The 23,527-nt window shown below is 50.8% G+C and overlaps 1 protein-coding gene across 2 annotated transcripts; it reads left to right on the top strand.

Annotated features, from left to right (window-relative positions):
- Window positions 1–1,421: 1,421 nt before the first annotated feature.
- Window positions 1,422–21,609, top strand: TBCEL (tubulin folding cofactor E like). 2 transcript variants are annotated; one of them, XM_040085031.2, is made up of 8 exons: window positions 1,422–1,466; window positions 5,156–5,305; window positions 7,478–7,617; window positions 9,525–9,706; window positions 10,675–10,931; window positions 12,516–12,642; window positions 13,076–13,192; window positions 17,225–21,609. In XM_040085031.2, the coding sequence occupies exons 2-8, from the start codon at window positions 5,173–5,175 to the stop codon at window positions 17,541–17,543; spliced, it is 1,275 nt and encodes a 424-aa protein (XP_039940965.1). In that variant the 5' UTR covers window positions 1,422–1,466; window positions 5,156–5,172; the 3' UTR covers window positions 17,544–21,609. The 2 variants fall into 2 exon arrangements, with proteins under 2 accessions (XP_039940965.1, XP_039940966.1); XM_040085032.2 differs by lacking the exon at window positions 1,422–1,466 and adding an exon at window positions 4,186–4,905.
- Window positions 21,610–23,527: the final 1,918 nt, after the last annotated feature.

The following is a 23,527-nucleotide window of genomic DNA, read 5'->3' as shown; positions in this document are numbered from 1 at the left end:
AAATCCTCAGTTCAGCTCTGAGGATCCCGGGATTGCCTCCTTGGCCTAGCATGAGTTGCGTGGGTGCAAATCTACCGTGTCTGTGCAAAGTGAGGCAGGGAATTCCCGGCAGAGCAGGAGTTAACCCAGCCCCTGGGCTGGGGCTGAGCTCCTTCTGTTGTCCTGTGCCTGGCTGGCACCCACAATGCTGCCATTGTGCCCTGCAGCCCCGGAGGAGCGTGCACAGCTCGGGGTAACAGGATAAAGCTGTCCTGATGATGTTACAGCCTGGGGAGATGCACTGCAGCCGCTCAGCCGTGACCAACGCAGCTCTCCTGCAGCTCCCCTGCCTTTGCCAGGCAGCACAGGCTGTGTTTCTGATTCCTGCCATGCAAGGATGGAGGTGGGGGACCAGGCTGGGTGGATTTGTCCTCACTCTCAGCATGATTTATCATCCAGCTCAGGCTTGGAGCAGCCTGGGCTAGCGGAAGGTGTCCCTGCCCATCCAGAGGGGTGGAATGGGATGAGCTTTATGGTTCCTTCCAACCCAAATCAAGCTGGGATTCTATAATTCTGTGCTTGAGCAGCCACTGCAGAGAAGGAGGTGCCAGCACAGAGTAAACAGGAGAGAATGGGGTGAACGGGTAAAGAGCAGGTGGGCATTGCCAGCAAAGGGGTGCAGCTGCTGCATGGGCCAATGCAGCCAGTGCTGCTGCCATTTTACATCCTGAACATGCAATGGTTGTGGGTTTGCAGGTTTTAGGTAATTTTATGTATCCGGCTCCAGCAGGACCCTGGGGGCAAGGGGGTGCCCAGAGCTGGGCCCTGACACTGCAGGGATCTTGACATAATCTCTGTGTGGCAGCACAGAATCACAGACTGGGCCGGGGCAAGGAGACCCCAGTGGGTCACCTGGTCCTCCCTGCTCCACACGGTTGTGTCCAGGTGCTTCTGGAGTCTCTCCGGTGAGGGTGACACCACACGCTCTCTGCACAGCCTGTTCAGGGCTTGGTCACTCAGTAATAAAGTTCTTCCTCTCGTCCCGGTGGAATTTCTGGGATCGGTCCCTGCCCATTCCCCTTGTGCCACTGCTGGGCCCCCGGAGCAGAGCCTGGGCCCTGCTCGGAGCCCTCCGTGCAGGCACCGACAGACCGGGGTGAGGTCCCTGAACAGGGGACAGCCCCAGCTCCCTCGCCAGGGACGCTCCTGTCCCTTGGTCTCTGTCACTCCCCTGCCTGTCCCCGCGCTGCCGAGGAGCCCAGAGCCGCCCGCGGGGCTCAGCAGAGGGGCAGGATCCCCTCGGGATGCGCTGGCCCCGCTCCTCCCGTCGCATCCCGAGGAAACCCTCCCTCGGTGACAAAGGTGACGTCATCGGCGTCGCCGTCTCCACGGCAACGGGGGGCGCTCCCGCCACGTGACCGCGCGCGGCGTCACGTGATGTTTGGAGCTGCTTCCGGGTCGCTGCGGGACGCGGCCGCCGGGCCTGGGTGAGAGGGGCGGGGGACGGCGGGGGACAGGGGACAGCGGGGGCCGCTGGCAGCCCCCGGCACCGCCCGGGTGCCCCTGGCACCCCCCGCCTCCGGCCCCGGCAGCGGCGCGGTGCGGGAGCGCGGAGGCCGCTGTCAGCCGGGGCCAGCCCGGGGCCGTGTGAGGGGACGGGGACGGGGACGGGCCGTGTGCGGGGACAGGGAACGCCGTGTGAGGAGCTCGGAGGGGGCTCAGGGCTGCGGACCCCGAGCTGTCAGGGGGCAGCTGCGTGCTCGTCCTGCCCCGGGCCCGGCAGCACGGACAAGGAGCAGGCTGGCTCCACACGGACAGGGATTTCCAGCAGGGAATAATTGCTGGTGCGGTGGGAAAGAGTCAGAGTCGGGCCAGGAGCGTGCTGAGGGATAATTCAGGTATCTCTCGGGTGCTCTCTGGTCTCCTCACTCAGTGCTGTGGTGTGGGGACAGCAATGCTGGGTTTGGCGGGGGCCTTGGCAGAGTTTCACCTGCTGGGTGGCTTGTCCTGGTGGCTCAGAGGGTCAGGCTCCCTGCCCTGCTACAATTCCTGGTAAATCCTGCTGGGATTTCCCTGCCCAGGGCAGGGAAGAGCAGAACTAGATGTTCCTCAAGGTCCCCTTCCAGCCCAAACCATTCTGTGATTCACTTTTCTGCCTCTCGAGATCATCTCAAAAATAATTTCCCTGAATCATGTCTCAGGAGAACAATGTTCCAGCTCCTTTCAGAGGGGTGTTTGTGCTGTTCATCCATTCCTGACGCTTTGTTTTCCGTGTATACAAACATGTGAGGATGTGTTTGGTGTGTGACTATTGGGGATGTGCCCCGAAGGCATTTGAGTGGCACTGGAATCTCATTAGCATGTCATTAATGATGTCATTCTCCTGAAGGGTCTCTTCTTCTCCTGGAAAGCTCTCAGCACAGGGGATGGAACTGTTTTCCATGCTGGTTTTAGTGTTTTCTTTTCACACATCAGCTGTAGCAGCACCCTGGGTTTCCCTGGAACTTCCTAGTGCTGCTTCCAGCTTGGGAATCCCAGCATGGGCAGGACCTGGAGCTGCTGGGGAGAGTCCAGCCAGGCACCAGGATGATCAGAGGGATGGAACAGCTCGAAGGATGGAAGAGTTGGGATTGTTTACCTGGAGAGCAGAAGCTTTGGGGTGACCTCATTGTTACCTTCCAGTACTTGCAGGGTAACAGATGGAGAGGGACTGTTTCCAAAGGCCTGGAGAGACAGGACGAGGGGAAATGGCTTCAAAGTGTCAGAGAGTGGCTTTAGACGGGATATTGGGGAGAGATTCCTCCCTGTGAGGGGGTGAGGCCCTGGCACAGGGTGCCCAGAGCAGCTGTGGCTGCCCCTGCATCCCTGGAAGTGTCCAAGGCCAGGTTGGATGGGACTTGGAGCACCCTGGGATAGTGGGAGGTGTTGGAATGAGGGATTGGAATGAGATTATTCCAACCCAAACCACTCTGGGATTCTCTGTCCTTCTTCACTGGGACCACAGCCCTGCAGCAGAGCACTTAAATAGAACAACAAAAGCCATTTGTTGACACCTCTCAAAGCCCAGGAGCCTCGTTTGCACTCCGTGCTGTCATTTAGAAAAGCCGGGGTTATTTTGGGACGTGCATTGTTCCTCGTGCCGTCAGCAGGGACACTCTCAGGAACGTGCACCTTGCAGGTCACCCTGTCCTGCCCTTGTGCTGACAGCATTCCTTGAAACCCGTCACTCCCTCTGCACATCCTGCTGCTCCTTGCTCCCAGGCAATTGTAAGGACTCAGAGCAGCCACGTGTGGGACAGATGATTACAGGGGACGTGAAATCCCATGGGAAGGGAGGTGGGAAAGGTGACCGCCCGCTCCACGACGTTTTTTGTCACCTCACAATGGCACCGGTGTTCAGAAGTAGAGCTTGAGGAAGAAAACATTGGGGTTTCAAAGCTTTTGGATGTAAATGTCGGTAGTTTTTCTTCTCAGTTCTGGATTGCTCTCACACTGTGGCTGAAAACACCATTTTTTGCCTCTAAGGTGAGTTTCTCCTGTGGAATTTCTAGCTGGCCTTTGTTCAGCAGTTAAAGAGGGATGGAGCTGATGGAGAAGCCACGTGAAGGGCAGAAGGCTTTGTGCACACGGGAGTTCGAGAATTTCCAGACCAGGAGGTCTCAGTGTGTGTTTGGAAAGCCCTGTCAGTCTGTGGATGGTGCTGAGCTCCCAAACTACTCTGGAACGAGGCCTTTCAGCCTAAAGCCTTGGCTGTCAGTGCAAATTGTTCCTGTTCCATGGGGAATGCTTTAGCCTAAAACTAAATGCCTTGTTGCTGTCAAACTCCAGTTTGAGGATTTATTTTTTGATTCTAGATAAGCAGTGACATGAGTCAAGTTTGAGCTATGAATCAACCAAGCTGTTGAGAGATGAAAATGGTGGGTTTTGGGTTCTTTTAAAGACTAATCCTGTAAGTCCCTATTTGTGATATTTAAACTCTCTATATAATATAAAAATTATAAGATGCTTTAGTCGATCACTGCTTATTGTACTCAATTCCTTTTGGTGGGTTTTAGGTAGTCTGGTCATGAAGAAGTGAAGTGGAACTTGTTAAACAGGTGATTCTCAGCAAAGGGAGCCTTGGTGTAAATCACTTTTGTTTAGAATTTTATATCCAGATTTATAGCCTTGCTTGTAACAAAGAAACTTTAGTTCAGGATTAGCAACACGGCTTGCGATGATTGTGTGGCCCCAGTCTGAGGTTTAAAAATGTAATTTTGCAGGAATTAGTGGAAAAGCTGCCTTATGACTCATTGTACAGTGCAGGAAACCTGCACTGGTTCCTGCACGTTCAGCATTGTGCTGCTGTGTCCATGTTGGCAGCAGGACTAGGAGATCTCTGGAAACAGCAACCTCTTCATTCATGAACTCTGCTCCCGCGTGGCAAACCCCTCAAACGCCAAGTGCACAGGAAAATATGGCAGAGAGGGAGGCTGAGTTCCAGCTGGGCAGGGCAGAGCCCCGGCAGTGGGGGGCTCCTGGTGCCAAAAACGCTCCCAGCTGCCTCTCAGTATCTCTGCAGGCAGCTCAGCAGGCAGTGATGAGGCCAGGCCTTCTTCCTGTGCTGCTCTGTGCCGTGCCCAGATACCAAGGGCACAGTTATTATCTCCCAGATACATTAGGCAGCTGCAGAATGGAGTTGGCAGAATTTGCCTTTCGGCCTGGCCAAGCCATGTTCGGTGACACAGCAGAAAGGGGAAGTTGGCAAACAGCTGTTGGAGCAATCTCCTGCTCACAAGCAGCTGTTTGCTCCTTCCCCTCCTGGCTGCCCTGGGAAAGTGTTTGAGAATAGCTGTGGATTTCTCACAGTCCTCGTGGGAGGGGCAGAAGTGACAAGCGCAGAAGTTGCCTTTTGCAGCCTGGAGTTGTCCTGGAAGAGCACGTGAGGTAAGGAGGTCTTGAACTTGGCCTGTAAAGCTGTGTTTGTACAGCACCAGACCCTCTGGCCTTGGGTTCTTTTCAAGTAATGTTTTACTTTAATCTTAAGTCTGAAATAGGACCTGTTGGGTGATCCGGAGCTCAGGAATAAAACCCGTGACCCATCTGCTTGCTTTCCCTGTGCTCTCAAGCACCACTCTTAGAAGTGATTATTACTTGCTGACTGCTCATATGCTCTATTTTTCTCCTCTTTAACCAGAAGTCCAAGAAGGGAGCATGGACCAGCCCAGTGGAAGGAGTTTCATGCAAGTTCTGTGTGAGAAATACAGCCCTGAGAACTTCCCCTACCGCCGTGGGCCTGGCATGGGGGTGCACGTCCCGGCAACTCCACAGGGCTCACCCATGAAAGGTAAATTCTGATCTTTCTGAGCATCTGGGAGGGTGCTGGGAGGAATCAACTGAAAAAGGAATCACCTTGAATTTCCCAGAAAAAGAACCATGACAATGTGTTTTTTTTCCGCTGGAGAGTTGAGAGATTGGAGTGTAACAAAGGTTGAAAGTGACTGAACTGATTGCTGTAAAAAACCAAATTTCTCTACAGCATGACAGAATGAGAATTAGAGAATAGAATAGAATTATTTGGGTTGGAAGGGACTTTCAGGGTGACCAGGTTGCAGCCCTGTGAGTGGAAGACGGATCTAAGGCCCTTCGCACTCTGTGTTTTGAGGGTTCAGCAGTCCCTGGAGCTTTTCTTCAGGCCACCGATCCTATTTTATTTTGGCCACAGCAACAGGTGTTTTGGCAGAGGCAGCTTAAAAATACATAAAATATCTAAATGTGATGTTGGTTCCCCTGCCACCAGCTTGCTTTGATGCCTGCAGGGACAGGAGCTCAGTGCACACAGGAGGGGACATATTTCAGGCAGAGTGAGGAGTTGTTCCACCTCCTGCTGCTTTTGTGACAAGCGCCTCAGGTGACCTTGCAGCGTACTTTGTCTTCTCAAGGCACCAAATGCTTTGTGACCTAGTGGAGAATTCCCCTCTCCTGTGCTCCTGACCTTGCTGCCTCGAGGGAGTTTAGCCAGATGTGTGTCTGAAGCTCTGTGCTGCCCGTGGATGTCCTTGAGCCTCCCAGACTGCAGAATCTGTGTCACCATCTCCTCTGAACTAGATCCATGTGACGCCCTTGAGTCTTCCCTCACGCTCTGATGTTGGCATTTAATTCTTGGTTTGGGTCTGAGATTGGCATTGGTCCCGTCAGAGCTGCCCCTTCTTTGTGTCACACATCTCGCCCCTCATCATCTGTAGGAGTAATCCAAGCATCCATCAGGTCAATTTGTGTCACAACCAGCCCCAAAGGGGGAAAATAGCCATGGAAATCAGCTGGATGAAGTTTCCAATAACTGGGTTTGACAGAGGAGAAGAAAGGGCCCGGGTTCAGTTGAGGATAAAACACTCTCAAAATGAACAAGAACAGAAAAATGGCCTGATGGAATGTTCAGTCAGCGCCCTCTCTGCAGGTAATTTTAACTCTCTCCTGCTCACGTGAACTGTTTGGGTGCTGAAAAGAGGACACGGCTGAAAATGTGACTGAGACATGACTTACAAATACTGCATTAGTAATTCCCAAAGTGCCACGCTGTCTTTTTTAAGAAACCAAACACTTGTGAGCCAGAAAACTTGGAAACCCAGATCACCCCAGGTGATTGTTTGCTGCTAGAATCCCTTTCTAGTCATGCAGCTGTCAAGTCTTAAGGAGAAAAGGGGCCACCTATATAGGAAAAAGCTTGTGGTTAGGCTTTAATGGATTTCAGTACTCCAGAGAGGGGGGGAAAGCCATGTTGTACATGAAAGAGGGTAACATGATGGCTTGCCTTGCCTTAACATGGATTTCTTGTGTGGAAATTGTTTCCTGTTACCAACCCCCAGCTTTTTGTCATGGTTTAGCCCTAGCACAGCAGGCTGTGATTGAGGTCCAAGTCCTTGGTTGTTGCTTTGAGTACATTTACCTGTCTGAGGAGGAGCTGGAGCAAAACCAAAGCAGAAATGGAAAGGCAGAGCAGAGACCTGAGTTTTTACATGAATGCTGAATGCTCTGCCCTGAACCTTGGGAAGGGGAAGCTTAGAAAGGAAATGTTTAAATACCTCCTAAGAAATGTTTAAATACCTCCTGGTTGTTGCTAGGCCCAAGTGAGTTCAGGATAAGAGCATAAGTGAGTCTGACTGTGCAGCTGACACTCCCCTAGCCCTGTGTCCTATCTGCAGCAGCAGCTGCCTGGGGAAGAGCAGTAGTTGTGGCAAGGGCTGATAGGAGACAGGCCTGAAATGACAAAGGACGGGCCTGAAATACACAGAAATACATGGAAGAACTGAAGAGCACTGATAGGAGTGGTACTTCATGTTTACAACCAAGGCTTCAGGATGGCGTCAGCTATAAAATCCGTGTTTAACCTGAAATCGGTGTAAATTCTGACACTAATGCTAGATTTCTCTTGCTGGCTGTAACATCCACGTTTGGGGCTGGGTTCTGTAACTCCAAGGCAGTGCTGAGCAGTGGCAGCTTCTGTTTTTCCCCGTGCCAGACCGCCTGAACCTGCCCAGTGTGCTGGTGCTCAACAGCTGTGGCATCACCTGTGCCGGGGACGAGAACGAGATCGCCGCCTTCTGCGCCCACGTCTTTGAGCTCGACCTCTCTGACAACAAACTGGAAGACTGGCACGAGGTAAAATGGTGATGGGCACCTTACTGGGTACCTTTCACAGCTGTTACTGCCTGCAAATTGCATTGATGAGAGTTCCATTTTTGTGGCTTCTTTCTCCTTTCTGAAGGTGACGTTTATTTACTCCGACAGCAACTGAGCAATACATGTGATGAAATTAATCCAGTGTGGCACTTCACTCCTGTGCCTTGTGACTTTGTCTTGGCCTGTGGGCGAAAAATCTGTATTTTTATTTTATATCATCATGCAAAGCAGTGGAACTGGCATTTCTAATACCAAGAAGTTAATGAGCAGTTTAGTTTTTAACAGAGTGGCTGGCAGTTGATTCCCAGCTTTGCCGCTGTGATGGTGGGAAAGGTATTTATTCCCTCTCCACGTTTGTTGCCTTATCTGCAGAGCAGATTTAATAATATTTACCACAAAGGGTATTTCTGCAGCCTCATTAATTAATGCTAAATGCAGTTGTAAAATCCTTTGAAGTGCTTGGATGAAATAATGCTCAATAAATGCAATGTAACAGGAGTGAAACAGTCTCAATCCATTCAAGTGTCATTAAGTTCCTCACTGGATTATGCTCTCCTTTTATGTTAGTGTTTGTTGTTGGAAATATGTGAAAAAAACCAGGATATCATGGGGTTTTGTGTCCTCAGATTCTCATGTCTTTAAGCAGGGAGGGGATGCAGTGTTTGCAGTGTCCCAGCTCAGTGGGGCTGACCTCATATCTGGTCACTCACGAGCTGCACATCTCACACCCTGCTCTGTGTTCAGTCTCTTCGGGCTGCCCGGGAACTGAAAGGCTTCTGTGTCCTGGCCCCTTCCTCTGAGACAGGATTAAGTTTTCACAGCCCATCCACACCAGATAAATATCTCCCCACCCCTAAAATCTGCCCGTGCTGGGGATTCCAGGTCCCTGGATAGCCTGTTCCCATGCTTAGCTAATAACCTCATAGGTTAAACTGTGTAATTTAAGTCTCCTGTGCTGCAATTTCAGCCAATTTCTGCCTGCCCTGTTCTCAGCAGGCAGAAGGAGCATCATCACTGTTCCTTATACAACAGCTTTTTATACCCACTAAGAAGAACTTCAATGCCTCTTTTCCTTGTTTTAGTATAATACTGAAAAAACACCCTTCTTCCAATCACCCATCATAAGCCATTTTCTCCTAAATCCCGTCTTTTTGCTGGACTGACATCATCCAGTTTGCCTATTTAATTCCTGAAGTGTAGCACCCAAACCATGACATCACCTGAGAGGAGGTGTGGACTCGTTCCCTCACGTTTGCCACGCCTGAATTCGTGAGACCATCACCCTTTGCCAACAGCAGGCCGTTTATTGCCCTCTGTGTGCCGTGCTCTGCCCATCTCTGCCCATCCCTGGAGCTTTCCAGCCACGTGATTTTCTGCACTGATGTCCGCTGCTGCTGGAAGCTGCTTCCCACCCAGTTCCCCCATCAAGGAGGGAATTAGGGGTTGGCTGAGCTCTGTGGGGAGCAGTGGGAAGCTGGACAAGTGCTCAGTGTCGGCCAGGGAGGCAGGAGGAGAGCCCATGGCCCCCTGTGAGCGAGGGCTGGCTCCTGGAACGTGCTGCTGCTCAGCTTTGGGGTGCAGGTGGATTTTATGGCCTCTCCCAAGGGACTGCCTTTCTCTTATCAAGCTGCTCCTAGAGTGTAATTAAATGAACTCTTGAGGAGAATGAGCAATTAACTGATCCATCTAGATCAGGAATGGCTGGCGTATGAATTACAGGTAGATATCCCTATGTTTTCCCCCCATATAATTGCTTTGTGGCGATTCCGCAGGGCCCCTTTTAGGAGGTGGGATATTATTGCCAGAGGTCCGATTACTGCCTGATACACATTTCTTTCTTTCTTTCTTTCTTTCTATTCTTTTTTTTTTCTTCCCTCCCCACTCAGGTCAGTAAAATTGTGTCCAACGTCCCCCACTTGGAGTTTCTAAACCTGAGTTCCAACCCTCTCAGTTTGTCCGTTTTAGAGAGAAGTTGCGCTGGGTCTTTCGCTGGCGTCCGCAAACTTGTGCTCAACAACAGCAAAGCTTCCTGGGAAACAGTGCACACCATCCTGCAGGAATTACCAGAGTAAGCCTGGGAATCTGGGCATTCCCTGCACTCAGGACAAGGCTGGGTTATGGAGTCACCTGGTGAGGGATGAGGGGGCTGGGAGGATGCAAACATCTGTAGAGAAAAAGGGATTTTTTCCTTTGGGAGTTTGGGAACTCCAGGTGAGTGCTTTGCATCGTCCTAGAAACCAAACTTGGGTGGTGCTGCAAAGCCCAGGCCTTCTGCTCTTCCAAACCTAAATACCAGAGATGGATAATGACCCCAAAAATGTTGGAGGGTGACACTTCCCTCTGAGTCACTGTGCAGGGCATACCTGTTAAATGGGAGGTACCTCTGAGGGTCTGGCCATTTGTCAAGGAATATTTCCTCCTGCTCTTCTCTGCTAAGGTGTTGATTTCTATGGTTTGGTCACAGGCCACCTTGGCATTCTGCTCCCATGAATGTCCTCAGTGGCTTTGTTTTGATGACAGATCCCTCTTAGTGTAGCTCTGTAAGCAGAGGTGATGACAGCAGAATGTCCTGAGTGGCCAACCTACACTTCTCTGGGATTGTGAGAGTTCAGTTGTCTGAAAACTTAGTGGGACCTGCTCTTTCTTTGATGGGATCTGTTCTTTCTTTCATGGGAATCTTTGGCAGTGATGTGGGGGGAAAAAAATCATCAGTGTTGTATCAAAACCCCATTTTAAATTAAGCTGAGAGCACTGGGAGCAGGTCCCAGTCACTGTTGGAGCTGGGTTGGTGACTTGTTGGGCACAGATGTAGAAGACAACCCCAACCAATCTGTCACATAACACTGGGAGAGACTCAGGGAACACTCCAAAGGTTTTTTTAATCTCTGAAGATATGGGTGGGAGCAGAGGTGTAGTTGAAACACTCTATGTGGAGTGCTCAAAGGCCTTTTCTACACCAAGCTTCTCAGAGCTGGTACAGAAAGTCATGTTAAAATCACATAAAATTGATGGCATGATCCTTTCTGCCCTGTGCAGCTTGGAGGAGCTCTTCCTGTGCCTTAATGACTACGAAACAGTGTCTTGTTCTCCAGTTTGCTGTCAGTCTCTCAAGCTGCTCCACATAACTGACAATAATCTTCAAGACTGGACTGAAATTCGAAAGTTGGGAATTATGTTTCCATCACTGGACACTCTTATCCTGGCTAACAACAACCTCACCACCATTGAAGAGTCAGAAGATTCCCTGGCAAGGCTCTTCCCCAACCTAAGATCCATCAACTTGCACAAGTCAGGTGAGAGCCTGGAAGCTGGGATGGGTTTTGTTTGATCAGAGTCTCTCCTCCTGTACGGATGACAAGGAATGAACTTGCCCATCTGTGGGATTTTCCTGCTGCGTTGGGTTGTCAGTCATTATCAAAAGACGAGTCAGAGCAGTGTGGGCCAGTTAATCAAAATGAGCAGGAAAGGTTTTTTATGTTGGTAGTTTCCCTCTGTTTCCCATCCCTGCCTCTGGTACTCCTGGCTGGGGAAGGATAAATAAATGTCTGGCAGTGGAGGGGATGAAAGAATCCCCTTTTCCCTTTATTCCCTGCTTTATCTCAGGTAAAATGAGGGCATGTGCAGGTGTGCAGCATGGATCAAGCACCCCCCAGCAGAAGCTGTCTGGCATCTGTGCTCAGTCATTACAGCCTCACAAGTGATGCTGGAAGCTGCTTTTACACTCCAGCCCCAGAGGATTTTCGGCCAACGTTCCAGAAAGAGAAGGAGCAGTTGGAATACTGGGAAGAGCACCCTGTGCTGGGAGAGAAGGAGCTGCAGGGCAGCTGGTGGAGGCTGTGACGTGTTTGTGTGTGACACATACACCAGAAATTCACCTGCAGGAGTGCTTCATGCACCAGCAGCTTTTGTTCTTTACAGCTTTATATGCTGTGCAAGTGCTGCTGAAGTGTCAGGCAGGTAGAAGGGACTTCATTAACATGCCCTACAATGTGAGCATCAAGGAATCCCTGTAATAAAAGCTTAACTAGAAGAGGAAAAGCCTGTTAAGTTGCATTTGAAAGCACTGTCTCATCAAGGAACAAGTGCTCCTCTGGTAAGTCGTTTTGCAGTTTTGATGCCAGGTGCTTAAGAACTCTGGGCTCTGTGTTGCATTTTGATGTTTTGGGAGCTGAATGTCAAACAGGAATCCCAAGGAGCTTGTTAAAACTTTTTGGGGGTTTTAGAGAAAGCTGCTGCGCTCTGAAGTTCCGGCAGGCGAGGACTCCAAGATGAGTTGTGTTGATCTCACCACGCAATCACGGCTCTGCTCTGCTCAATCTTCAGCTTTGTTTTATTTTGTCCTCCCTGCTTGCTTTGTTATCCCAAATGTCAGGTCTTGAGGGGGCTGAAAACGAGTTAAAACCTTTTTCATTAAATACCCGGATGGCTTCTGGGACTGTTTCACCATTGGGTTGTGAGCAGAAATGGGACCCAAGGTAGTTGTGTATGTGAGGTAAAGCCATTTGGTGGCTGTTGAGGGATGCCTGGAGTGAAAGAAGTGCTGGTGACTTTAACACTCTGAAGGCAGCATCCCTTTATGCACACAACGTCACTGATGTTGGTCAGTCCCCAGCACTGGGGCCAAAGGCTGAGTGGTCCATAAAAAAGCCATGGAGAGCACCCTTCTAGACCTGGAAACAGCACGAGAGAATTTCAGCTCCTCTGTCTCACAAGCAAATGTCGAGTTTTTTAGCAGCACATCGTGAGCAAAAAGCCAGCTTCTCAAAGGAGCAGCAGTGACACTCTCCTGTCACATATGTTCTCTGGCTGTGTCTGATTATCTTGGATCCATGATGTGTTTTCTGTGTTTGTTAACACAAATCTTTCCTCCCGAGCAGGTCTGCATTGCTGGGAAGACATTGACAAGTTAAATTCTTTCCCCAAGCTCGAGGAAGTGAAATTGCTGGGAATTCCTTTGCTGCAGTCTTACACCACCGAGGAGCGCAGGAAGCTGCTAATAGCCAGGTCTGTTGGTTTGTTCTGCTCAGCAGAGATGTGACAAGGCAAGGAAGGGGTGGGAGCAGGTAATCCGAGGAAGAGGCTGGCAGGAGATGAAGTTCTGTGGGAATGCAGAAAGATTGGAGCTTGTCTTGTGGAAAAGTCAGGGAAATGAAAACGTTAAATCTGACTGCTTTGCTTCTTGGGGGATTTTGTGAGTCTCCTACAAATCTCTGCACGTGTGGTGCGTGTCTGTGGTGAAATGAAAATGTTAAACTTGGAATGTTTCTTGAGAAATTACATGGAACTTTCCCGCTCTCTCAAAAAGATCAAGGCCTGAGCTTCCTGGCAGGAATTCTCATGGCATTAAAGCTGAAGCACTTTTGATGTGCCTGCCTTGTTGGTGAGCCTGTCTGGGCTGCCCTCCTGGCTGACTGTGGCTCTTGGTGTGTGCCTGCAGGTTGCCATCCATCACCAAGCTCAACGGCAGCATCGTGGCCGACGGCGAGCGGGAGGACTCGGAGCGGTTCTTCATCCGCTATTACATGGAGTTCCCCGAGGAGGAGGTTCCTTTCAGGTAGGAATTCCATGTCCTGCAGTGGAGAGCAGGGACAGAAGGGTACTGGCCGGCCAAGTGATGGGAAATGTGTGCCAGCTGTTCCATGAAAAAGGAACATCCCTCAGCTTCCTCCAGGCATGGCTCCTTCAGTCTCTTTGGGCTGAAATTGTTACATTATTGTTATCTGATGATTTGTAGGGTCACTCCTGAGTCAGATTTGGCCTTAAAAGTGCCTGTGTTGAGTGCCATGAAACAACAGGACTGTTCAGTTCATGACCTTGGCTGTTTCCTGGCCTCTCCCACGGCTCCCTTCATAATCACCTGTGTTTGGGAGTGCCCGAAGCCAGGACACATCCTGCTCTCCGCTGCCAGGCCAGGGCATCTAATCCTCCGGACCATCTGGTGTGTGGAATGTGGCTGGCAAGGGGGAGCTGTCCCCTCACTTTCAGGCCTGCAAATCACAAGTCTGATGGGTTTTCTTTGCCAAAAAAGTACATCCAATGATCTGTTCGTCTTGGTAAACTAATGAACTTGGACAGATGCTGTTTAGTCTGTATCTTTTTTGTGCCAGCATCCTCTTATTGCTTCTAATGGGCTGAGGAGGGATCATGGAGCATCAGGCCTCCACCTGCCCTCTGCCCTAAACCCTCATGTGCTTTTGGACAGCAGGGCTTTTTTATCCTTTCTTTACAGAAAAGGGGTAGGACAGGAGTGTGTGTGTGACTCTGAGGTGGGGACACACTGAAGGTCACAGGTATGGCCTGGCATGGATGACAGAGGTGCAAATGGAATCTGCTCAGTGTTCTCCTCTGCTTAACTCTCAGCTAAAATGCCTCTTGTTTTGCTAGAGCACTGGATATATGACTTGCCAGTCCGGTGAGGGGGTGGGAAGGCTGGAATGAGGAATGAGGGCATGGCATTTTGTGGGAATATTAATAGGGTCAGTGATTATAATATTGGTTAAAAGCATGCTGGGGTCAGTTCAGAGGCACAGGGAGACAGGACAGCTGGTCCTTTTTCTGCGGACATGTCCTGACTTGTAATTTTAGAGGGCCTTGAAGCATAAAAATTGAAGGAAATATTGGAAGGGATAACAGCAGAGACAGAATGCAGGAGAGGAAGGGGAAGGGGAGTCTGGGACTGTGAGCTCATGGTGCTGCTCCCAAAAGGGAATAATTTCCATAACTTTTCATATTTCTTGTGTTAGGTGGTGACAGAATGTCAGTGATCCGTATATTGCTGGGAAGGACGCAGTGGGGTACAGCTTTAGGCACTCATGGTGCCTCGGACATGGGTTTTGGGAACAGGCTGTGTGTTACACATCACCACACACCGCTGGGATTGGTTTGCAGGTGGGATCTCACGTAAAAGATTGCTGCCATCTCACCCACCCAAGGAAACCTGGCTAATTTTGACCAACATACCAGCTTTATGCTAGAAAAATTACCTCCCCCTCAGATTTCTTAGCCTTTGAGCACTGGTACTGCCTTTTTTCATGGTCAATGGCCTCTTTGTCCGAATCCCTTCATCTGTGCAGCGTTTCCAAGAGAATTCTGCAGCTTCCAGAGAGGGTTTTTCTGTCCTGGAGGGGTTGGGTGCCACTGCAGACTCTTTTCTACGGAGACTGCAGATGGCTGAGAGTGTCCCCAGTGCTGGGTTTCATTTCCCAGACCTACAGTCAGCAGCCCTTGTCCAAAGGGAGAGCTGGCATTCCTTGCAGAGGGATTTTGTGTCTTGTTTGTTGCTAAAGCTTCCCCTTCCTCGCTCCCAGATCTGGTGTGGTGGCTCCAAAAGTGGTTTGTAATTAGAAACTAATCAGGACACACACGTTGTGGCTGGGGTCTGACATCTGCATTGCAGTGCTGCCTCGAGCAGAGGGAGAGCAACTTGGGCATGGCAAAGATCCCAGTGGGAGCAGAGGACAGCTTCCCCCCTCCAGACCAGCAAGGTGCAGCCTGTGATAAGCTCCAGAAGCCCCCTGCTTGCTGCATTGCTGTCTGCAGCTGGAAGGGATCAGGCAGGCAGGGAAATGGAAGGAACGATTTATCTCGGTGGATGTGGTGGCTGTAGGGAGCGCCGGGTGCACAATCCAATATTGGCTGTCTTGTGGAGTGACGTCCTCGTGTCTGGGGGGTTTTTTAATGAGCCCTCTGCTTGTCTGCTCCAGTGTTTATCTGCAGAGTATCACAGACACTTTCAGCCAGGCTCAGATCTTCAGCAGCCTCAGCATCTGCCAGGCTGCAAGGGGTGATTAGAGAAGTCTCCAGGGTGCCTATAATTGGGGTCCGAAACATCCACGTGCCGTTCTGCCTTGGTCCTGATTGATTTGAGGGCAGCCAGTCACCCACACTCCCCACTTTCTTTGCAGCTCACATAGTAAAGCTCATTCTGCCCTTCCTCAACACAAGAAAATTCCAGACAGCTTGACCCACCACATATTTACAGCACATATTTGGATAATTGTGGCTCTCTCGTGGTGGTTCTCTCTCTCTCAGCCTGTCTGAAATTTGTCCCCCTGTTTATCCTCTCCCCACCATCAGCCCAGTTCACTTTTAGTGCATGAATCATGGCAGTGACTGTGGCTGGCCCAGAAGTTGTTGCTGGTCTGCAGCAGCAGATGTGCTGAGAATTAAAGGGATGTCCCAAAGGCGGCTGAGGGTTTGGAGGAGCAAGAGGGGGGGGTTCCTCTCTCCCTCTTTCCCATCGGATGTTGCTGCTGGCAAATCCTTCCAGAGAGAGAGAAGCCCTCCCCACTTCTGATGCTGGCTGGCATTTGTTCTGCCTGCAGATGGTTTAAAGGAGGGGAGTGTTGTTTTCTCTCAGCACTAATGGCTTTCCCAGTTAAACATCGCTTCTCCTGCCACCCCAGCGCCTGTGAGAGCAGGGCACCGTCCCGCCTTTGGACACTCTGGCTGTGTCCGTGGGACTGGGGAACTCCTAGTGCCTTGTGGCCCTTCCCTCAGTGCCCAGCACACAGAGGAGCTGCTGTTCTCCAGGAGCATTCCTGCCTCCGGAGGACTCCCTGGGGTCACCCAGCCTGCCAGATCCCATCGCTGCCCGGGGGCTGTGACACGGCGCTCGGAGCGTTCAGCTCCGCCTGGGAAGGGGAGCACAAAGCGCTTTCTGTGCGGGGGCTCTGAAACGTTACCTGTCCTCGGCAGCTCTCAGCCTTTGTCATCCCAATCCCATTGTGTTTTGTGCCGTTCCTCCTCTTTCCCAGCCAGGCAGGGAGATCCAGCCTGGCCCGATGGGAGCGATACCGGGGGGGCGGGGGTGACACAGACTTTCCATTGCAGGGACCTTGGGAAGAACACTCAGAGAACTTGTCTGCAGGACGAGGTGACAGTGGAGTGTGTGCCTCTGCTAGTAAAATGCCCATCTTCTTTGAGAGCAGGTGTGAGGGATCAGCTGGCAAGAAGTGCCCTGTTTGTTATCGGCTCTCAAACTGTGCAGCAGCTCACCTTGCTTCGGTGATCTTGATGATCCCGTGCTCGGTGGAGTGTAACATTTGGGACCTAGCTGGCCTTTTGGAAAACAGCAGGAACGTCTGATGATCAGTTAAGTCGTGAGGCCACAGATACTGGGAATCTAAAGTAGGGCTGTGTCCTTTTTGTGAGCACTGGCTTGATTCTGGCACTCCTCAGTGAAGTGTTTTCACCGGAGCAGAAGGCGTAGAGTTGTGAGTACAGCGTCCTCCCTGTCTTCCAAATCCCACTGCAGCCTCGACTGGGATTTCTGAAACTCTAGGAGCCCAAACTGTGCTGCTCAGCGTTGTCACAAAGCTGTTCTGAGACCAGTCAGCTCAAACACCTCAGGCCGGTGGTAACTGCACCTTCCTCAGCAAGATACTTCTCCCTAGTGGGACCCTGAGCTCGTGTCAGTGCCACGGCGCAGCCTGGGGACTGTGGGACAGAGCAACTGGAGCTCTTGGGCTTTCTGGGCCTTCAGGCCACCAGCTGGAATCAGCGTCCTTGTCTCGTGTGGGGATCTCTCAGACCTGGGAAATGTGCCTTGGCTGCACCATAACTCTGCACTGGTTGAATTTTGCAGGTATCACGAGCTGGTGACCAAGTACGGGAAGCTGGAGCCCTTGGCAGTGGTGGATCTGCGGCCTCAGAGCAGCGCCAAGGTGGAGGTTCACTTCCAGGACAAGGTGGAGGAGATGTCCATCCGCCTCGACCAGACTGTGGCAGAGCTGAAGAAGCACTTAAAAACTGTGGTGCAGCTGTCAACAAGCAACATGCTGCTCTTCTACTTGGACCAGGAAGCTCCTTTTGGTCCCGAGGAGATGAAATACAGCTCGCGGGCGCTGCATTCCTACGGCATCCGGGATGGGGATAAAATCTACGTGGAGCCCAGAATGAAATAGCCTTTTTGCCCGCACCCACACGCCCCCACACACCCACACACATGCATTGAGGAGTTTTTTGCAAGGTTTTTATTTCGGTTGGTTGGTTGAGGTTTGGTTGTGTTTCTTAGGTGATTTCTTAGCCCGGAGGAAGTGCCCTGATCTGAGAACCATGCCCACCATCCACTGCAGGTGACCTTGAGGTGACAATTGACTTCAGGATGTGTGTTTCAGTGTGGGCAATACCTTGATGTTTCCTTTGATGCTCCGGTATACTCGTGATTTGGCATGAATGGTCAGTTGTTCAAGCTAAACAGTGCCAGGGTCCATAAGGGAGGAGACAGCTCGGTGCAGAATTTGACCTGTTGTTTTCTTTTCCTAAATTTTTTGGTGTTTTGCTCCACCAGAGCTCCCTTTGGCCTAGCTATCCAACTGTGGCTCGAGCTTGCTGTAGTATTTTCTTGCAGCTTGGTGCTGTCTCAACCTTTTGTTGTGCTCGAGTTCACAGGGAAGATCTCCATCAGTATTCTGCTTGATTCAGAGCTCAGGTACTTTAGTGCATCCACTTCACTCCGCTGGTTTGCTTTCTGTGAGTGCACAAAATGGGGGAAAGAAAAAGAACTTCCCGGAAAGAAACTTTCTTTCCAAAGTGCACGCTCTACATCCACCTGATTTTTTGGAGAAAAAAGAGGTTTTGGCTGCTGTACCCATCTCACACGGTGCCTGCAGCCTGTGGGGATAAAGGTGTGTTGGAAAGTGAATTTTGGGAGGTGGTGGATGAGCGCTGCGTTGGAAGGGCTTTTAGAGCAACAGGTCAACAAGGGGTTGAAGAGCAGCTTCCCCCGTTGGCCGTTGTCCATCCTGATGCTGGAGAGATCCTCCGTGCACTTCACCTTGTACCAGCGGCTGCTGCAAGTGGAATGGCTAAAATTCCTCTCCTGGGAGAGAGGAAGAGTCAAGTTGAAGTTTGTGTTTGTTGCTGTTGCACCAGTTCAAACCTAGCACTTTCCCCGGGGCCCCTGGCCGGGGGTCCCTGCGTAGGCTCCGAACTCGGAGGATGTGTTGGCTCGGATCAGCCTCTGGAAGTGGAGGAACAAAGCAGCTGGACTCACGTTGGGTGTTCAGCGGGTTTCACTCTCTCTCCTAGCTTCCCCCACGCGCCCCTCGTAGGCATCGCGTGCTGCTGCTTCACATAGTCCCTGTTTTCTACTGCAGAGCAGATTCCCCTGCCTGGTCAGCGAGATCCTCCTTCCTTTCTCTCTCTCTCGTTTCACTTTCCTGTGTCTTCCCTGCTCCAAGTTCAAGACTTCCCTGATTTCCCGGTTCCAAGCAGCTGCAGAGCAGTTTTTGGAGCTGTGCAGCGAGGGCTCTAGTTACACATGAACTCCTGACCTTCATTTTGAAATGCTCCCTTTATCCCCATGTGCACTTTCTTTCCTGGGATGCTTTTGCCCACATCACTGAGCTCCTTTGGTATTCTTGGAGTTGTGTATTTCTCTTCACATTTTACCGGGATCGTGGGGTGGGATCAGCGGGGAGGGGATGAAGTATTATTATCTCATAGTGTTCAGGTTTAGGATGTGGGGATTGTTCAGAGGGGATTAGTTCCTTACCCAAAGCGAGGGTTAAAACGGGAGGATTTAAAACAATTTACTGATTTGTGCCTCAAGCCCCTGCCAAAAATAGCAATTTCTTGGCCCCATTGAGATGAGCAATAGGGAAGGGAGTGAGATTTTTCCATAGGTAGCATAGGTTTTCCATAGATCCATGGTACCTGTAAACTAAACAGCAGGGAAGTAGTGGCAGTGTAACATAAAATGATGCTTTTATAAGCTAGAGCTTTACCGAAGATGTATTTTCCGTTTGGGCAGCGAAAATAATTTGCTGCCTGATAGCAAAACCCTTAAGCCAACACTTCTGTATGATATATACATACCTACCAATAGGAAAAGTTGTGGTTAATAAGATATTTTGTTATAAAGCAAAGTTTTATGAAGATATGGTTGTTTAATATTAGAAGCCTATTTCAGCCCTTGACCTCCAGTGTAAGTAGGTTATCCCTGAGTGGCTGCAGAGTCCGAGACAGGCGACCTGTGGAGATGCAAAAGTATCTCTGATCTAATTCTCCAGAGCAGTGATTGCCTCTCTGGGTGTATCTATGGCATTGTACCTGCTATTAATGAGATGCTGTAACTCTTGACCAACTTCCTCAGCACAATTAAGTGTCTGGGTTTCAGAGGAGGGAATAAACAAAGGCCATTAAAAGTGGAATGGGATGATAAAGAAGAGCCAAGTACGTGCTTTTAAGTTTGTTTGCCCACTAAAAATTGGGCTCTCCATGGAGGGATCGGTGCTGTCACCAGCTCAGAACTGGCAGTAAACCCTGATTTTGGTTGTGACAGACCTGGTGGGAACTGGAAGATGGAAAAAGAGAACACAGAAGTTTAGCAGATGCTGGGGATTTGGTGCTGACACCCAAACCTGCTCCCCTGCTCTGCTGAGGTATGAAATCACCACCCTGCCACTTCTCCAGGGGAAGGTTTTTCTCCAGGCATTCACCTTGTGTGCAGATAGTGGAGCAGTTGTGGGGTAGAAACCAAAAACCTCGGTTGTCTTTGTGAGGAGAAGGACTCAGAAAAACGCAGAGGGAGTTTGTGTGTGCGGATGATCAGCTGTGGGAAGTGGGACCAAGTGGCACACAAGGATGGGGAAAAAGACCCCAAACCCTGATGCCTTGTGGGGAAGAGTCATGTGTGTGTGCCACCCAACAGAGGACCATGTCTTGGGGAGAGAGGAGAAGGTGGGAGAGGACGTTTGGGTGCTGAGGGAGGGTGCAGATGTGGCAGGAGGTTCGATTTAACCCTTTGCCACGTCCAGGCATTGCCAGCATGCGCCCACTTCAGCTATAGGTCCCTGGGTCTGTCACATCCCCTTGAGAAAATAGATCTGCAAGCTCCCCTGGCTTCTGTGTCCTTGTGTCTGAGGGCTGCTTCTGTCCAGAGCTGTCGTGTTGTTCCTGCTAGCTCGTGCATAAAAGTCTGCCGTGGGCAGCGGGCAGAGCACCTGCTCCACGAGGACTTGGGTGACAGCTGTATACCAAAGTGTCACACGGCTCCATGTGCCGAGTTTGACGCCGTGCTCTTGTGTTTTTGGATGTGTTCCCGTTGAATATCCATGTTTCTGGCCGGATGTTCCGGGCGGATCGCGTAGCGGGCATTATTATGAATGTGCACGGGGAGCTGGCTGTCCTCTGCTCCCCGGCTGGGATTTGGAACCTCGTTTTTTTGGGAGCTGCAGGCGTGCTGGTGGCAGGTGTGACCCATGGTGGCTTGGAGGGAGTGCTGCTGGGGACAGCCCTCTCCTTCTCGGGTCTGGAACCCTTCAGAGGCGCCGCGGCGGCTCTGCCTCCTCTCTTGTCATTGAGGTTCTGTGGGTTCTGTTCGTGTGCAAGATTTGAGAATGCAAACGAGGCGCTTAAAGCAGCCCAGAGGCTAAAATACGTGTTCCTGGCAGCTGTGCCTGCCTGGTTTGGATGTGGCACTTCTGTAGCAGGAGAGAGACGCCTTCCCCAGAGCAGCGTTAGAGGGGCTTCAGCCATCTCGGGCCTTTGCCTCTGTGATTGCTTTTCTGCTGTTTCTAGAAACTTCAAATATAATTTATACATGAAAATCTGTTCTTGCTCCCTGTTAATGTTGCATCCATATGTAATTTCAAAGGAGAAGAACTGTAAGTGCATCTGGTTTTTTATTCTGGTTTCTCTCCCTGGGGATACACCTCCCGCTCCCACAATTTGCCTTTGGTTTGCTCGCAGACGTAGCGGTGGAATTCAGGCCAAAATAGGTCATTGGTTTGGATCAGTTCAATAAACTTATGTAAGTTTTTACACAAAAAAAACCCCAGTGTCCTGAGCTTTGCACTTTTGTGTCTCCTGAAGCAAAAATGTTCCCTGTTGTCACCACAAAGGTGCGAGTGAAAACTGCCGGGATTTTTTGTCCTGCTGACAATTTTGTTGTCTGTCCATGAGCTTGGGCACAGCCACCTCACCTGTGCAAGGTGGCACCTGTCAAAAAGAGAATTCACAGAGCTGGGAGATCTATTCCTCTTCTGGGTTGTATTTCCCCATGACTGGGACTTGTCCCCACTTCCAGGTGAGGAATAAAGCTGGAGCTCACTCTCTCTTTCTCCTCAGAGGGATTTGCCTTGGGGTTAAAACAAATTTTGCCCTCATGGCCTGCACCAAATGACCATGGGGGAGGCAGGAGGAGAGAGGTGCCCCTCTGGGTGGGAAACAGCTCCTGGGCAATTCCATTGCCAGGGCATCTTCCATGGGCTGTGCCAGGTCCTTGAGATGGGAACCAGACAAGGCACTGCCTGTGCCCGAGGCCAAGCAGCCACAGAAGCCCTTGCGGCATCTTTAATGCTTGTTTAGCCTGGAGGTAAGGCACGGGAGGAAGTTTCCTGCTAGAAGAATTAAGGACAAAAGAAAAAAAAAGTGTTTGGTTGTGCAGCTCCGATGTGTTCAGCACTGCATGATGGGAACATCCCCTGCCAGAAGAAGAGAGGCTGGAAGACAAAGTCTTCCCCAAAGAGACAGTGAGACCTAATCAAACTTCATCAGTGTGCACTTGCACAGGACAAACAGGACCAGAATATTAAACTGACAAAGGAGCAGAGGGAAACCTATTTTCACCAGTTTTCTCCGTGTTACAAAACAGAACGAGGAGAGTCGATTGATTTTCCTGGAGCTGGTTGTGTTTAAAATGTATGGGAGGGAAGGGAAGAGCCGGGATACAGGCTGGAAGTAATCTGCCCCTGGAGTATCAGTCAGTGCTGATATCCCCCTGCCCTCCTAAAATAGCTGTTGGCTCAGGAAAGGGTAAAAATAAATTTAAAAATGAAAGATTCCTGCTAGCAAGGCCATGCTTGGAGGACGGAGGGAAAGCAAATTCTGGGATTTGCTGTGGAGGCCGCGAGCTGCCTGGTGCCCTGATGTGCTAAAAGAGACTGCTGAGGTAAGAGACAGCTTTTTGGGGGAAACTTGCTGAACACACTGCCAGGGACACCCAAGGGAGAAAAGGCTGGGCTGCTTGTTGGGCTCCTGGCATTCCTGTCTCCTCTCTGTTCCTGGCAGAGGGTGGGGAGGACAAGAGGGATTAAGACCTGCTAGCAGGGAAAATCAGGAATAAAAGTCTCCCACCTACAATGTCAGAAGGGAAAATCAGCCAGGATCAGGCTGTTTTCCCACTGCTGGGGTTGGAGCTGTGCCTGTCTGACCTGAGCCTTGCCACAGGCTGAAAAATCAGCTCCAACATGGCTCTGCTGGTGGATCCCTCACCCCTCAGCTGCTGTTCCAGCTCCCCTCTCCTCCAGCATGGGTATGAACCAACTCAAAGCAGCTGAAATCTTTCTTGGGGTACAGATTGGACTCAAATATAGAGCTGTGGTCAGCCCAGCTGCCAGAGGCAGGGAAAATCCCGCTGGAAACTGCAATTGTACGAGTGAAAACGAGAGTAACGCTCACAGCAGTCCCCCAGTGAAGCTCCCACCAGCACCAGTCCTTCCAGAGAGGGCAGAAATGGGCACAGCAAGGAAACCTTCTCTGGGCTGGACTGGGTGGGTTTTTCCTTTTCCAGCTGTAAAAGCAGGACTTGGATGGGAAAGCAGCTCCATTGAAACTCCAGGGCAGCGCCTTTGAACGGCGCTTTAAGCCTAGCACTCTTTAATGCTAATCCTGTAACTTTATATAGATGGGCTGGTTTTTTTTTCCCCCTTTACACAAAGGAGGAAGGGGCTCAGTTCTTCCGAGGGTTTGGTTTTCTGTTCTCTGAGCAGCAGAGCTGCGAGCCCAGCTCCGTCTCTCTGGCATTTCCATCTGAATCCACCTGAAGGGGGTGAGCTTTTGGGAAAGAAAGAGGCTCCTCTCCCTCTCCAGGCCAGAATCTGATCTCCAGATTAGCCTGCTGGTTATCAACAGAGGAACAACAGTTGTGATTGCAACTCAACAC

Source organism: Hirundo rustica, chromosome 23, assembly GCF_015227805.2.
Source record: "Hirundo rustica isolate bHirRus1 chromosome 23, bHirRus1.pri.v3, whole genome shotgun sequence".
NCBI classification, from domain to species: Eukaryota; Metazoa; Chordata; class Aves; order Passeriformes; family Hirundinidae; genus Hirundo; species Hirundo rustica.
This window is presented reverse-complemented; position numbering and strand designations above follow the sequence as displayed.